Here is a 16,552-nt window from a genome sequence, read left to right as displayed (position 1 = left end):
ATGTGGGTTTAGTTCAGTATCTTTTGAACATTGACTTTGCTTCTTGCTATTTGGTATTGCTGCTCATATCTTAAATAAGGCTGAGCTGTTTTAAGGAAGCTTGGTACAGAACTGTGTTAACTGCAGCACCTTTTAAAATATTGTTTAGACAAAGTCAGTAGTCCTGTTTATTTTGCATTTCGGTTGAGATTTGTCCAGCAGATCCTCAGTAATAACTGGTGTAGGTTGTATATGCGTTCTTAGAGGTTTTGGAGATTGTAAAAAAATCTATGTTGTAACTGCATTGGCTTAGCACTTTTTTCTTTTTTTCTTATTGAAAGCCTACAGTAGCATTTACTTTGTGTTGTGTTTTCTATTTTAGTGGTTTTCTCTCAGTACTTATGGGTACTTTGTCAGGAATATCCACAGCACTAGAGATAAATGGCTTTATTATCATGGTTTCCATCTCCTTTGCCATCTTTGCTATTACTAATGTTTCATTTCCAGAAGAACTTCAGAAACTTTGGTAGACATATGTAGTGATTTCTTTTTAAATGGAATTTCAGTATTTCATAATGTTCAAGAATCCATGCTAAAATTCATATACTAGCATAGATCTGGGACTGTCTTTTTCTCTAGCCAGTTGTTCAGTAGCTGCCTGATGTAAAACAGTCATTTTCAAGTGAAGTTGTCTTCTGTTTAGGATGACAGATATTGCTAGGTTTTCCTGGATAACTAAAGGCAAAGGCGGTGTTGACGTATCAGGAAAGTGTGATGCACTTGGAGCTAGTCCTTATATTCACTTGCCATGCTGGTCCAAACACTCCCTTTCCTCCATGCTAGGTCCCCAGTCCATTCTTGCTCTGTTATCCACGGTCATCTTTGCTGGATGACTGCAGACCCTATTTCAAGCCTTGAGTCATCTTGCTATTCATGCTTCCTTCTCTATATGTTTGTTTCCTTCCTCATACCCGTCGTACTTTTTCAGGGTCCACTTCTATTTCAGATGCTTGTCCACACAGACTTCTGTGGGAAACATAGTTTCAGTGAAGGGAAAATGGAGTGAAAAAGTTGTGGAATCATGTCTTGTTCCAGATAATTTCAGTCTAATGTACAAGTTACCAGACAGCCGGAGTAGGTCTCTCTCTTATCAAATAAAAATGGTTTTGAGTTAAAAGAAGCACAACAAATCAGACTTTTAAAAGCATAAGTAAAGTAAGAGTCTTAAAATGGAATATTGAAATATTTTATAGCATCGGTTTGTACACTCCTCATTTCCTTTTAAAAACCTTTAGATTGTTCTATGAAACTCTGGCTACTCTAGCGAATATAGTTAAAAAGTCTGTTTTAAAACTGTAAAAAAGTTTTTGACCATTGCATCTAATGGTGACATCAATATGTTTTTATTTCTAGTACTTTTATATGATTGTTTTCTTATAGAAGAAAGACTTCTGCAATAGGGACCTGATATCAGTACATGACAGATAAATTTATGGCTTCAAAACACGTATCCTTTCCATGGGGTTTAAGGCTTAATTTCTATAAGGAGCTTTGATACAGCTCCTACAAAAGGAAAACCAGTTGTTTGGATTTTTTTTCTTTTACTCGTTAGCTAGTTGTCTTCTATAGACGTAGTTATTGGTACAATACAAGCACTTCTTAGGTAAGACACAACAGCATCAATGTAGGTGTTGGAAATTATGAATGTTAAAAAAAATTAAAAATCAATCATGTTCCATGCTGGTATTAAGCATTTAAATTTTTTTTTTTTCCTTAATACAAATAAGTCATGCAAATTTGGTCTGTCATTACAAATCAGTGTTCTCGTTGCAAAACTGATAAATAGTCACAGAATGGTTGAGTTGGGAGGTCCAGGAAGTGACCTCCGGAGATCATCTAATCCAACGTCCCAGCTCACAGCAGGGTCGAGTAGAGCAGGTTGCTCATGACCATGTCCAGCCAGGTTTTGAATACTTCCAAGGATGGAGACTTCACAACCTGCCTGGACAAGCTGTTTCAGTGTTTGGTCACCTCTAAAATAAAAACATTTGTTTTCTTATGTACCAGTGCATGGGGTTATTCTTCCCCTGGTGCAGGACTTGGCATTTTCCTTTGCTGATTGTTGGCCCATTTCTCCTGCCTGTTGGTGTTGCTCTGAGTGGTCACACAGCCATATGGTGTATCAGCTTGTTGTTCCAGTCCTGTACCAGTTCTGTACCAGAGATGCCTCTTTTGATAGTGGTGGTTTCAGTACCTATAGCTCAAGTATAGGAGCTGTTCGTGTGGTGGATAGTGCTTTAAATATGCAGTCTTTCAGCTAGTTTTAAGTCTGTCACATTACAGCATAGATAGTTTTGACTCTTCAGAGGTCTAAGTCTGGGTTCGTCTTATATTCCAGTTGATTAGCAGGTATGTTACTGTCACTTTTTGTCTTTAGTTAGTAAGCTTGAATCATTTTAGATCAGATGCATAATGGATTAAGGCGAAAAGTGAGGCCAGACGCTGGGAAACCTGGTAATAATTGCAATGTGATTGTGCAAATTGCATGGTGTTTTCCCTGGTGTCTTCATTGCTAGTAATACAGGATGGAATGGAGTGTGGAAGGCTAGGTTGTAGAAGTTTCAGATAATGGTTCTTAGCAGTGACTTCTGGCAAAGATGTTTGTCCTAGGTCTGTCTTACTAAAAAGCACTGTAGCAGAAACACCAGGCTCCAAGCCTTGACGTTTCTGTGTGCTTCTTAGGTATTTATTTCTCATCTCAGTGTCATTAAATCACCAAAAATGGCAGGTAAACTCTTCCTTCTTCACAAAGAAAAAGAAATGGTGTGACACTCGTGCAGCTGTCAGAGGGTAGGAACCTCCATTGTAAAGAGTGCTGGGATTTGATGGTTATATCCAGCAAGCACATTTACAGAGTCTCTCAAATCCATCTCTTCCATTAGATACAGGCTCTAACAATGAAAAGGATAATTTCATAGACTCCGCTGCATCAAGGAAAGATGTATTTGCCACAGTAATAATAATTTTTTTCCTAAGACAGTGATTATTCTGCAGCTTTCTGAGACTTTCCTCCCCCCACACCACTTACAAGCCCTATATTTAGACAGCCTGCACAATAGCAGAGCTCTGCATGTAGTGTTGCTCTTATTATTGCACTGTGCTGTGTCATCATTGAACAGATTTTATCATCAGAATGAAATCCTTAGGTATCTTAAAGTATTGTAGGAGTTTTTCATGGATAATGTTACAAGTGCCCACACTTAAAATATATGTAATGACAATGGAAAAGCATTTCAGTGGCTGGCTTAATTTTCCATTAAAGCTGGCAGAAATACTTGGAATTTTGTCTTTATTTAGAAGGGTAAAGGTTCCTTTATGAAGCTTTGGAGTATATAGGTACTTTGGTGTAGCTATGGGGCATGAATATGCTGGCAGGCGTAAGTATGATGTGTTAATTACATAGACAGGTTTGAGATGTTCAGTCACCTCTCCTCAGAAGTAGACAGCTTTATGTTGTTATATGCTGAAACTTTATCTACATGGGAAAGCTAGTTAACTGCAAACTCTGTGCGTACTGTTTGTAACTCCGGCATTAATGAACCATGTTATCAGTCTTAATATACATTAAACAAAGATAATTTATTCCATTGAAAGTGGAGCAAACTCCACTAGACATGGTTTAGACAAAGCTTTTCCAAAGTAATTAATTATCCTTCAAAGGTAGGGTGAGCTCATGTTTACATGTGCTCACAGGGAGCCTGTAAGATGGTAGTTGGCTTTGCAAATTCACACTTCACTAATGTGATTATTGCTCACAGCCTTCCCTGTGTAGGCGATCTCAAAGTCCGCAGATTTTCTTGGTAGTTTTTGGAGAAATTTGCCTTCTTTCTCAAAATAATTTTATTTGAAATCCAAACTTGCTGAGAAATCGAAATTGCCATTTAGGGCGCTGTAATTTCTGTATCCGTGTCTTAATAGTTGTTGCCATTTGTGAAAAAGTTACATAAGATGCCTTTAAAGTCCACAGAAGTCCCTTGAATCATAAGCACATGGTTACTGAATGTTTTGGTTTGTACTCTAACTGCTATTTTCCATACTTAACTGTGTTTACAGTTGTTTTAATTGAAATGTTATCTGTACTATTCTGGTGTCAGAATGCTTGTTGGAATTTTTACCATCTCAATGTATTTTACTCCAAAATATTTTACTTGGGATTATGTAGCAAACGTGGTGCTTTTGAGCATTACTTTTTTAATGTTAAAAGTGATAAAAGTATGTTTATATACGTCTTTCACTGCACCCACATAAATCAGTTAAATGCAAAAAAGCTGCATCTGTTACTGAAAGTTACTAGTTTCTACTGTACTGGGATTTGATGACTAATACTGATCATGGTATAGCTGTCCATAGGTATCTGTTAGAAAGATAAATTTTCTAGAAGAGGGGAAAAAACCTAAAGGGAGCTTATTTTATCATCTTTCAAATAATAAGCCTTATATTGTAATGTTCATTTTCAAGTGAAATTTCTATACTTATTACATTCATAAAAATGAAGAGTTTAACAGCTTTTTTTTAATTGGGACCATGTATGTGTTCTTGCTAGTAGAGTATAAAAATAGCTTTTATGATGTCTGGTGTTAGGATGAGTGCATTGCAAATACACATAAAAGAAATTGTGGTAGACTTAAAAGTTCTTTCTTGAAGTTTAGCTGATCTATGTCTTCCAAACTTGCTTAGCAGAAGTTTGCATGCGGCTTCGTTGGAGAGTAACGGAAAGTGTATTCCTCTGTGTTGCATTTTGATTGTTTCAGTATGCTGTTCATCAAGTTCTTAAGTGAGGTGTGCAGTAAAGGGAAGTACAAAGGTATTTTTCTGTCTTTTTTTTCTGCTTTAAAAACTGTGGCTTTGTTATACCAAAACAAATTTTAAAAGCTTTGTTGTGAGTGACACAGAAGGATCTAAGCACACGCAAACTAAGCACACGCAGGGGCAGGCAGGTGCAAGGCTGCTCCTCCTGTGCTGGGAGCTGGAGAGCGGATGGTGCAGAGGTTCCGGGGTGTAGCTCTCGCCCAGGCTCATGGGCCAACAGGGGGCCTTGCAGCGAGTCACGGGCACGGCTGAGCGCTGCTTGGTGCTGACTGCGGAGTTCCTAGCTGCACCTTGTCTAAGGAGTCCTGCCTGCCAAGGGCTATTGACAGACTCAAGTCAAACTTGTGAATTTAGTGCAGAAGGGCCGAGTTTTAACCAAGGCCAGCACCTATAGATCTTTGCTGACCTGCATGTCACATTTACTTTTCGCTTGGTCAGGTACTGCCACTGTGCTTTCTTTAACTTACTCATGGGGATGACACCATGTTCTGCTTTAAATTGTATGTAAAAGCTTCTAACAGCATTCAGGGATCCTAATTAGGAAATATTGGCCCTTAAAAAAGTACTTGCTAATGCGGTGATCGAGTCTCTTGTCTTTTTCTACAGTGTTTCGCTTGGGTTCGTATAGTTATTTTTTCCCAGGGTCACATAATCATCATTTTTCAAGGGAGGTAACGTAATACTTTGCCCCCTGTAGTTTGCAGACAGCTCAAGAAGTGTTAGATGTGCCTTTTACTTTCTTTCTTAGTGAGTAGAGATTGAGAGCTCCCTCTTCAGCCTGTCTGCGCCTTAATTCAACAAGGCAGAGGAAGCTGGGTAATAAAGATGAGCAATGGTAAAAGTGGAGGAAAGACTTGGGTTTTTTACCAACTTGGAGGTCAAGAAATGCTTCAGTCTGGGCTCTGACTACTTTCACAAAGTTTAGAGACGGGATATCTCCTACTCAAACTGTACTTACTGTAAAGTGTCTGCATATGTCTTCTAAGCGTCCTAAGAGATTCTGAGAAATTTTGTGGGACTGTCAACAAGGTTACAATTGCAACTATATTAGGGTAAGCCAGAAGTGTAAAGGCAGAAAGACAATTTTCGACATGTGAAAATTCTGTTGTGCTCATTATTACTGTTCCTGACCTGTGCTAGGGCTGGTCACCTGTTAAGGAAAAGGTCTTGTCTACATGAGTTTTTTTGTACTAATAGAAATAATAACTCTATATAATATGACTACTTTATAATATATTAGTAAGGTTTTTTCCTGCCACCCTTTTTACATGTGTAAATTTGAGGACAAGGCTATCCAAGCCATATATTAACTAGCTCATTAGCCCTTGCTTTGTTTTAAAATGTGTTGAGGTTGAAGGTGTGCATGCATGCACATGACAGCTCAGGAACAGAGCTCTGCGAAGAATATCCTTGTTAGTGATGCTGTGTGCATGACTGACATGCACAAAAATGTTGGGGAAAAATGTCTAGAGGGGAGAATATTGAAAGATACTCTGCTGAAAACCCTGCTTATGTGCAAAATAAGTCAACCTTTAATACATAGTAGAATAGAACATGTTTATATACTAATATATCAGATACTGCGAACTTCAATACTGCATGTTAACTTCCATTTTAACACAGTGCAAGATAATGCAAAAACAAAGCATTGAAAGTACTTCCCATAGTACGGATCACGTTTGGGTGCTATCTCTGCAAATGGTATCTTGAGGTACAAAAGTGGATTTATGTCAAAAAATGTTGATCTTTAGGATTGCTGTAAAAATTGCAGAAAAGCTATCCACAATAGAAAACTGAAAAGAATTATTATTAAAAACAAACAAAAGCCCAAACACCTGCTAGAATAAACTTCATGCACAGGGAGAGGGGAGTTGTCCTGTAGTATTAGCTTTTATATATTGGAGCGACACTGGTTTGGGCCTTAAATGTACTAATATTTGCCAGTTGTTACATACGTACCCTTATTTCATCTGACGTGTTCGGAAAGATGTTTTGGCTGCATCTCTAATGTGGACAACTATATTCTATTGTCTTCTGGCATAATCTTCTTGCTATCTGTCAATGCTTGATACAGTCTGTTGCCATATTGTCCCGGTGGTATCCTCTAGGGGAAAAAAAAAGACATTTTGGCAGGTATGAACAGATGTATGTAACTTGCTTTTTTTATATTTGGAGCTCTAGATTAATCATTTTTATTTTCCTCCTCATCATTCTGCATTTGGTTCTGTTTACTATAAGCTTGCTTCAAAACCAGAGTGTTTATGTTACTTGTAAATCACATTGAAATTCCTCAGAAGTCTAACTGTTAAATAATCTTTTTTTCAAACGCTTACAGGTTTAAAAAAAAAAAAGTCTTGTCTAAGAGAAGCCATTTTTTACGTCTTTTAGATTCCTATGGGTTTATTTGTGCTTAGAGCACCAAAGATCTGAAATTATTAGCAGTTTGGAATTAAGTAATGCACGAGAGTTGATTCACAACGATACTGTAATTGACCTACTACAGGATAGTGAACTACAATATAATGAAGTTCCTCATCTCACAGGAGGGATTTTATCGGGAAGCAATATGGTAATACTAACCACCAAAACCTGACATGCTTGTTAATGTTGCTAGGATTTTGCTTGTTGCTTAAGAAAGGAATATCAGAGGTACAGAAGTTTGGTGTTTTTTAAGATAAAAGAAAAAATAGAAAAGGGGTTCAGAAATCATGCATTACAGTAAAGTAAAAATGGAAGTAGTCAGGCAAAAATAAATGCTGGGGGATTGTAATTTTGCTTTATGTAAACAAGAGTCGACTTAATAAAAGCTGCTCAAGTGAAGCCGTTGGGTGAAAGGAGAAGTTTTGTATCATAAAATGCAAAACACATGCCAAATAGAAAATTCTATTTGATTCTTTTTTTTGTTATATGTGAATAGATTGTCTGGTCTGTAGAACAGACTTGGTAAATGTTTTGGTTTGCCAAAGACTAAAGTGAGCGCTTAAGTAGGGCAAGATCATTGCAAAGGCTGAAAAGTTTCTTTATATCCTTCTTCCTTGGTGAGAATGTTGAGGAAATATTTAACAGAGACCTGTTCTATTCATGCGGTGAAATGAGGTTGTTCAAGGAGGCTGAGAAGGGGTCAAACAGAAGGTGCTGGCATAGCAATTGATAATTCTACAAGGAGCTTCCCTTGAAGGGCTAGACAATGTTCATTGAAAAGCTACAAGGAATTTAGAAATGCAGTAGCTGAGCTATTGACTAAATATGCAAATCTCATTAAAATGCTGTTCTGGAGAACAGTAGGGTAACAAATATGCTCATCTTGTTAAACTGCTGTTGGACTTTACGGCTGAAAGAGAATTGAGGAGGTGATTCTGGGAAGTGTAAGTGTGACTTGGTTAGTCTTCCCTACCAATAAAACTGATTACAACAGTAAATTTTAAGGTGGTTATAAAACAACTAAATTCTTATGTTTGGTAAACTGTCTACATAGTAAACTGAATTTCTTTAAGCCTCTGAGCAAAATAACAGATAAAAGGAGTGTGCTATTAAATTAATTATCCTTCCTTAGATTCCTGGAGAAGATCCCCTGTTGAGGTCATTAAAAAAAACCAAACAAACCTCAAGTAATTCTGAGCATAAGTGAAAACCATGTGATTAAAGGAAGAAAATATGTGACGAATAGCTGCTCCAGGTTTGTTACTAGAGAAGCCAATTGTTAATATGTGGGTAAAAAAAGAAGAGTCTGCTGCTTTGTCTCGTTGTGTATCAGGTCTCCTTACAAAGGCTGTTATCAAAAGCTCTTTTCTGTACTCTTAGAAATGTAAGTATCTTCTCCCTGTGAGCAATCCTACTGAAAGGAGAATTAATGAAACATTATCACTAGAATTGAGATTTAACACTCATGCTGTTTATTTCTACTTAAGTGAAACCAGCTGATTTCTAGCTCTGTTTCAACTGGTGCATCTAATTAACATCCTGGAGGAGTGAAGTTAAAAATCCAGTATCCGTCACAGTTAAGAGGGTCCATCACTTGCCCTTTCTAAAACGGACGTGAGGTCAAGTCCTTCCTTTAAGCAGTGTAGAGAAGTCCCTGAGTTGACTTGATTTGTTTCTCATGAAAAAATAACTAAGCTATTTCTTATTTCTTCTATCATTATTTTTTTAAAGCTTGTTCACAGCCTTGAAAGAACAGGCAAAGCTCCAAACAAAACTTCTGTTTGATAATGAATTAGAGAAGTCTGTGCAAGAGGTCCTCAAACAATTCTAAAGAGAGACCATCTGCATATCTGGGCAGCTTCATGTCAGCTGAAAGTTGCCGTTGCCATTTTTATGTTGATATAGGGAGAGACTAATTTGAAAAATCTAAGGAATTTCTGAACTTGAAAGCTTTACCAATTTGGCTTAATTGGGGAAGGCAAAGGAGAGGTATAGGCTTGATGGTAATGCGTATTGAAAGGGGCTAACATGCCTTTTTATAGTTCTTTTTGCTTGGGGCGCAAAGAGGAAAAGTAGAGAACAATCCATTGAGAAAAGAAAGTGACAGGAGACCAGGAGAGATCAGCTGCCTTTCAAGGGATCTTGTAAAATGGTGGAAGTATAGGACAGCAAATGGAAGTTGGTCTGGGTTAAACAGTCTGGAAAAAGGGTCTGATGAATGGTCAAAATGTACACAAGCGTAGGAAGTAAGCTTCATGAAGACGAGTGGAAAAAGCGATGCAGAGGTTAAATGATCAGACATCTCCTTGCTCAATGGGCTCTGTGTTGAAGCCTGAGGCAGATCTTTGTGAAGGTGCTGCTCCTTGGCAATTAAGCCTGCTTTGTGAAGTCAATTAGTGAATCACTGGTTTGGGAACTCGGCAATCAAGAGGCAAAGAGCATAAATCTATTTGAGGGGAAGTACTTTGAGGAGAAAGGAGCTGGATTAAGTTTGTGTTTTGTTCTTAGAAACAAAACCAACAAAAGCAATTCTTGTTTTATTGGGAGGTTTCTTTGTCTGTAAGCAAAGAACTTTTTTGGCTTGAAGGCAATATCGTTCAATTGCTCTCACATTACTTCTGGCAAGTCAACTTCACCATAGCAAAATTTTTAAGACTAAAATTTGAAATATTGTGATTTCACAAGCTAAACCCTGCTTAGAGTAATATATTCTGTTTTGTTTCAAAAGGCAAATGCAGAGATGGGAAGCAGAATTATCTGGGAATAAAACACCATAGGAAAGATGTATAGTTTAGGGCAAAGGCAAGCGTATGAAAAAGTTCAGTTCCACTTGTTGTTACAGTGCTTTTCTTCCATAAGTCATTAATGTGATTCTGTTTGTCTTACAGCCTAAGAACATGGTGATTAGCAAATGAAATAGGAAAGAAAGATGTAAAAGTCATTTAGAAAAGAAAAGGAACATTACTTCTTACATAACATATAATTAACCTATGAAATTCACTGCCAACCTGTACTATTGAGGTCAAAACCAGAACAGAATTCAAAAATTATTAGAAATACATTTACATAATGAGAAAATCCACAATTCTATTGTAAGATTTTTTTTGTAGGTTTAAAAAGAAAGATCTCTGGGAGTATTGCCAGCTAGTACCTGGTTGTGAAAGGCTGGGGTAAGGAATTGCATGATAAACAGGTTGTATAATTATCTGGCATTACTTGCATTTAAGTGTAATGTAAGCTTGACTTCTTTATAATTCCCCTCTGAGAGCGCATCTCTCTACTGTCTACAACAGGAGCTTGGGTAGCTGAGCCTCGGAGAGACCAAGTTAGGCATTGTGAGTAACCGACTCCTCCTCGGGGTGACGGGTCTTGACAGCCATTTTTCTGCGTTTTTGTAATACCTTGGAGTATGGAAGCAATTAATTGTATCCGTTAATTGTTAAGAAAGGCTGGGTATTTCTGTTTTGAATCGGGACTGGGTCAAGTAAATACAGTACATCACAGTGCTTCAGCCGAGTTCTTCTGCAGGCACGTTTTCAAAATGTTTAGTTCGTTGTTCTTTGTAGATTAATTAATTCTGGTAGATTTGAGGTAAAGTATCACATAAATCCACAGTTCCTTATATTCTTGTTAAATGTGATTTTTATTTGGGGAAGAGAGTGTATTAATTTTGTTCTTCAGAATGACTGTAATCTCTTGAGCGGTAAAACTTTGTTAATTCTCAAGCAGCTAATCCTCAAATAACAATTCACTTAAACAGACTGACTTCGCAACAAAAATAACTGCTTAAGTGCAAATGATTGTGACTTACTCTGTTTTGGCTTGTAAAGCATACCTAAAATCCAAATGTGTAGATAACTGGAAATTGCTTGGGAACTCTTCATTATCATCAAACAGTTCCAATCTCCCAATTAAAAACAAAACGGGAAAATATTTTTAAAAGTACTGAAGCTAAGAGTTCTAGAAAACTCTGAAAGGACGTTTGGAAGAGGGAAATGATAGCCAAGAATGAAAAAGAAGAAACTCAAGAACCAGTCATGCTTAACCACTACACAGAGCTATTAGAATAGTCAGTAGAGGCAAGAGAGTTCAGTAAATATTTTTGTTCTGTGCTTGGGAAAAAGGCAGATACGATGTTCACATCACGGGATGCACGATAACACACTCTCTGTTTTCATAGTAATCAAGGAGAAGGCTAAACAGTAGTTAAATTTGGTATTTTTAAGTCAGAGGCCTGTATAACGTACATCCATGAGCTCAGGCCAGAGAATTGTTGTTTATCACTCATGCGGATTTTATTTTTTTTATAATTCTTGGAAAACAGAAGAAGTTCCAGAGGAGGATTTGAAAACCACTATGGAACTGCTTTCTGAGAAGTAAACATAATCCTCTCAGTCTGACATGAGGCTCAAGTAAAATAATAAAATTATCGAGGTGATAAATTTAATAAATGTAAAGGATAGTAATGAATGATAATGATATCTGGTTTTTGGAAAATAAGTTTTATCATGTTAACTTTAATATTATTGACGTAGTTGAGAGTTTGTGTAATAAAATAGAGTTAAAATTAATACAGTTGCATAACACAGTTGGCTTTAAGCTTGCATGATAACTTTTTTTAATCAACTAGGATGATGCAATGTCAATACAGTGCCTGTGAAGTGTATAGCAACTACCTGATATGTTTCGTGTAACTGTAAATGTTTCAGTGATTTTTGCCTTGGATCAGATTTTGGTCCTGTTTTATTTGGTTTTTGATAGTGACGTAGGGCTCTGGCAGGCAAGTCTCTAAGGCTAGAGCAGCTGAAGTCCATCTTTCCACGGGGCAGGGACACGCCAGCTGCGTTACAAGCTACTTGTTGTCCATGCAGTGAAAAGAGTAAACTCTAGGGAAGAAGTCTGGTAGGTGGATGAAGGCATCATCTCAGGCGGAGCCCTCAGTCTCCATTTGTCAAGAAATCCCTAGATAATATTAAACTGTTGTGTTAATACTTGCTAAAAGCAGAGACTGGGCAGTGAGCGCTGTATAATGAAGAGGAGAGTGACTGTTGCGACACAAACTGGGTCACACCTCTGCTTATGGTTAACTGTGTGTTTTGGTACAGCCAGAGGGGAAGTTGTTCTCTAAGACTGAAGGCTGTAAGCTGTTTTCAGAAGATGTGTTAATGTATCGTAGAAAGCAGTGAAATGTATGAATCTGATGATGTCCTTAAGAGATCCCTTAAGTACATGAGATTCAGGCACCTGTGTTAACCGTAGAGGTCGGTGTCACTCATAAGCATGCCAGTTTGAGTTTGGTCCTCAGGGTAAAGCAGTTGCATTAGTTGTTGTTGCTTTTACCCATCAAGTAAATTCCAGTGGACCAAGAGCTGCAGCTTTGACTCAGGACAACGCTGCACATCAATGTGCACCTCTGTCCTTACCTTTCTGAGCCTGACAGCTGCTCCTGCCTTCTCTTCCTGCTCTGCGGGAATGAAAGATGTTCTCCCGACTGCACAGTCTATGAAAAAACTAATTCTCTCTGGAAAGTCAATTTAAATGAACGAAGCCTGTCCTTTTCTTCATTCCTCCATCATGGCATTTTAGGTGACTGTTTGGGCATCCAGTTTCTTTTCAGGGCCTAAATGAGTCTTGTTTTTTCTTGCGCATTGCCTCTATTGCCTCTTTCAGCCAGTGTGAAATACGCTCACCAAAAATACACTCTTGAAACAGATGCATGTGAGATTTTCCTTATGGTTGTTGTGGTCAAAATGGTCTTTCGCTTTCCTTGTACTGGCCACCGTTGTCTCTTTCCAGAGGTGGAGAGGCCAGCAGTGGATTCTCACACTGCTTCATTTCAGGTGCTGGTAGCAAATCTTTTTAGTACTTCTGTGGTGATTTTTATAATTTCTGTTGCTCTGTTTTGCACACTATCAATTCTAGTGTTATTCTTTAGTAGCTCTCTTGTACTGTTATTAATAATAAATTCTTCTGATTCGTGGACAGAAGAAAAATGATAGAGTGAAACTGGTCTGTTAAAGAAAACTTTAAATACTCTGCCCGTCTGTTTCCTGTGCCACTTGAATTAGCCACCATTTTCCTGTCTCAGCTTTGCTTTTCTTTGGCCCTTTTTCCTCTCCTGAGATTTCCACACAGGGTTTTAGTAACTTAATAGGAAACTGTGGCATACATTTGGTGGGATCAGCTTCAAGTGCTGGGTTTATGAGATAATCACTGTTCATCTGATCTTTTCCTCTGTAGTGTCTGCTTTATTCTGTATCTCCTTTGCCTTTTCAGACCTGTAATTCTAAGAGTACAGGAGGTTCTACTTTCTCTATTGTCCCCCTTCCCTGAAGACCCCACGAACCCTGGCTTTGCTGAGCTTTTGCTGTGTTATCTTGTTGTGACTACAGTAGCTTAAGTTACGCTAGTTCTGAGCAATATCCTTTTTTTCTTCAGGTTCAGTCTTTCTCGTCTTTCTTGCCTCAGAAATTGCCTGAGAACTGTTTATCACTTCAAACTGAATTTTGTCATGGTTATCTTTGATTTTTAATAGTATGCATTTGCTTTTCTTGGTTTTATTTTTCAGTTCAGTAATGCAAAAATTATAGCTTATTCTAATACCTGCTATTCAGGTGATAGTTTCACTTTTTATAGGTGGACTGAATCTGATTCATGCAACCATGGTTGATAAATTTCTTTCGGTGATGGTGATTTTTATATTGCCGTATTTTTTTGTCTGGGGGCAGTTAGGGTCTTTGCAAGAACTACATCAGACATGAAGCATTGGTCAGTGAAGTTTTTGCCAAGTTGGATGATGCCTAATCAAAGCTTCCACATTGCTCTTTCAGTTTCTTTGAAGTTGCAATCTATTATGGCATTAGATTCACCTAAGCACAAGCAATAAGCTGCGTTTGGTATTTTGACAGGCGTGCTTTGGAGACAGTTGTTAAATGTGTCTCCGTCTGTATTGCTCTGATCTTCTGTCAGAGGGGAGCAATGTATAAGTTAGAAAGCTGATTTATGTTCTGAACTGAACGACTGACTTGTTTGTTGTGATGAGCACCAGTTTCTCAGGATGCTCTTCTTTGCTGCAGCCTGGGGTAGGGGAGGTGTTTGCTTTTTTTCTTTAGTGTTTTTCATAACAGTCAGTCTGATGTCATCTCAAGCCCCAAGTTCATCTTGCTTGTGGTTTGTGGTAGCTTGATTTGAAGCAGTGCTCTCACATGCCAACTTCCAGCTCTATGATGCTTCTCAGTGCAAGTGTCACAGTTTCTGTGTTTTAGAGACAAACTCTATTGCTAGGAGTTTCATCTAATATGTCAGATGTGTTTTCTGATGAAGACTGTTGTTACTAGAACAAATCTTTTAACGTATGAGTTCTATGAAGATATATGACTAAATTATGCATTAGAAATATCCCATTTTGTGGGCTGTTGAGAGGTGGTAACAAGAGCTAGTGAATCAAGAGAGGTTTTAGAAGGATTTGAATAGTGCTTAGTGTGGAGAATTTTGAAGTAGTTGGGTCAGTTTTAACAAACAAAAACTTGACGGATTAATAAATTTTAAGTTGCTAGTATTACTTAAGTAAATTAATAAATACTTTCCCGGTGATAGTGACTTGAAATTGAATATAGACTAAGCTCAGAATGCAAGTTTTTCCAGTTGTTCACACACGTACAGTGGATTATCCACATCTGGAAATCTCCAGAGAAAGGCGGCAAATACAACAAGCCAGGTTCTCATTCAAGTACACCTTCGGGTGTTGACACAGCAACTCGCTCAGGGTAGGTCCTTTTCTCTGTTGCTCAAACAAATGGATTATGCAGCAGTGGCTCCTTCTGGCTTCACAATGTGTAAATCGGAGAGGGATAGGTGATTGTTCAATTTAGCGTCGTTAGTGTAGTTCTGTGTGGTTTCTGTGAGTCAGCATTTTTTTGGCTGAGGCATTGTCACTTTCTGACTTTGTGCTCTGCCACAGTGCTATGCACATGCACAGCATTACCAGACTGTGTTATTTCAGCTGCTGTGAATTGATCATCAACCAGCCAATGCCAACCTAACAAGGTTCTTCTCTATTTCTAGTTGAAACCTGCTTTCTCTGTTAAATTTTGTCAAGTGAGTCGTACTTGCTTTTATTTAAAATGACTGTGTTTTCACCTAATAGCAGTGATGTTGCAGATTTGGCAGGCAAAATGGGAATTATTTTGAATATTATCAAATTATACACTGAGAATCCTTGATTGAAATATATGAGCTTTATTTGTATCTTGAGTTACGGTTTCTCCTTATACATCATTGTTTTCCAGAAGAGATGACACTAGTATATACGTATCATCTTAGTCAAGTATTGACAGAGGCAGCTCTTCTTTCCTTTCAGGAATCTGGGTAAAAATGGCTTATCTAACAGTAGTATTCTATTGGATAAATGCCCACCTCCACGACCACCGCCTCCACCGTACCCTCCCTTGCCAAAGGACAAGCTGAATCCACCTACACCTAGTATTTATGTAAGTAAATCTAATGGCAGAAGTATACTGCAGACTGCCCCTTGTATTTGTTTGTATATCTGAATTACATAATGTAATTATTTTAAAGATGCCCTATTCACAGCTGAATTCTAATTACAGTGCTCTCCCAACTAGTGTATAAGCGGGAAAAATGCTAACCTTAAAGAAAATTTTGAGACTTAGTTTGATTCTTAAAATATTTGTAAATTAAGAACTTCAGGAAACAAGAGGAAAAACAGCTTCAGAACTGTTTTGTTGATTTTTTTAATACTCAAAATATTGGCAGAATAGGCAAAACAGTTCATTAGATATAATGTACAGTATTTCAAATATGTGCGTACATTATTTGCAAGTGACAGTTTAGGAATAAAAGAGCAAGTAATTTAACTAAACTCTCCTAACAGTATGCTTCAAAATACATTAAAGAAAAAATAATTTAAAGTTGAGGTGATGTTAAGAACAAAATGTCATTAGGAAAAGGCAGACTTTAGTTGCGTAGTATTTTCTTGTGCAACCGTTAAAACTTCTGTTCTGAAAATAAAGTTTCATAATAACTTTAGAAGAGTTTGAGCTAACTTCCTTAGTGATAGAAGAATAAATTACAGGATGTCAATTTCCTGGATAACTGAAGAATAAATTCTAGTATGTCCATACAGCTGGTGTGAAAACCTCAAGTCAGCTTTGATTAGGGCAACTTGGGGACCAGAAGCAGTTGGCACTTTGGTGTGATACTATACAAGCAGTCTGCCCAAGAGTTAGGTTAAGTTGGGAGCAATGGAGCTTCCAAGTGTTGG

The 16,552-nt window shown here is 37.7% G+C and overlaps 1 protein-coding gene across 9 annotated transcripts in view; it reads left to right on the top strand.

The window, feature by feature from the left end:
• KDM6A (lysine demethylase 6A) overlaps positions 1 to 16,552 on the top strand; it is a 160,749-nt gene that overhangs the window by 123,166 nt on the left and 21,031 nt on the right. For all 9 annotated transcript variants that reach the window (XM_074603343.1, XM_074603316.1, XM_074603325.1 and 6 more), the window contains one exon: positions 15,629 to 15,758. In XM_074603343.1, coding sequence (XP_074459444.1) covers positions 15,629 to 15,758 — 130 coding nt within the window. The remainder of the gene's footprint in view (positions 1 to 15,628; positions 15,759 to 16,552) is intronic.

Source organism: Larus michahellis, chromosome 1, assembly GCF_964199755.1.
Source record: "Larus michahellis chromosome 1, bLarMic1.1, whole genome shotgun sequence".
Lineage (NCBI taxonomy): Eukaryota > Metazoa > Chordata > Aves > Charadriiformes > Laridae > Larus > Larus michahellis.
The sequence above is the reverse complement of the archived record's forward strand: the minus strand, read 5'-3'. Positions and strand labels throughout refer to the sequence as shown.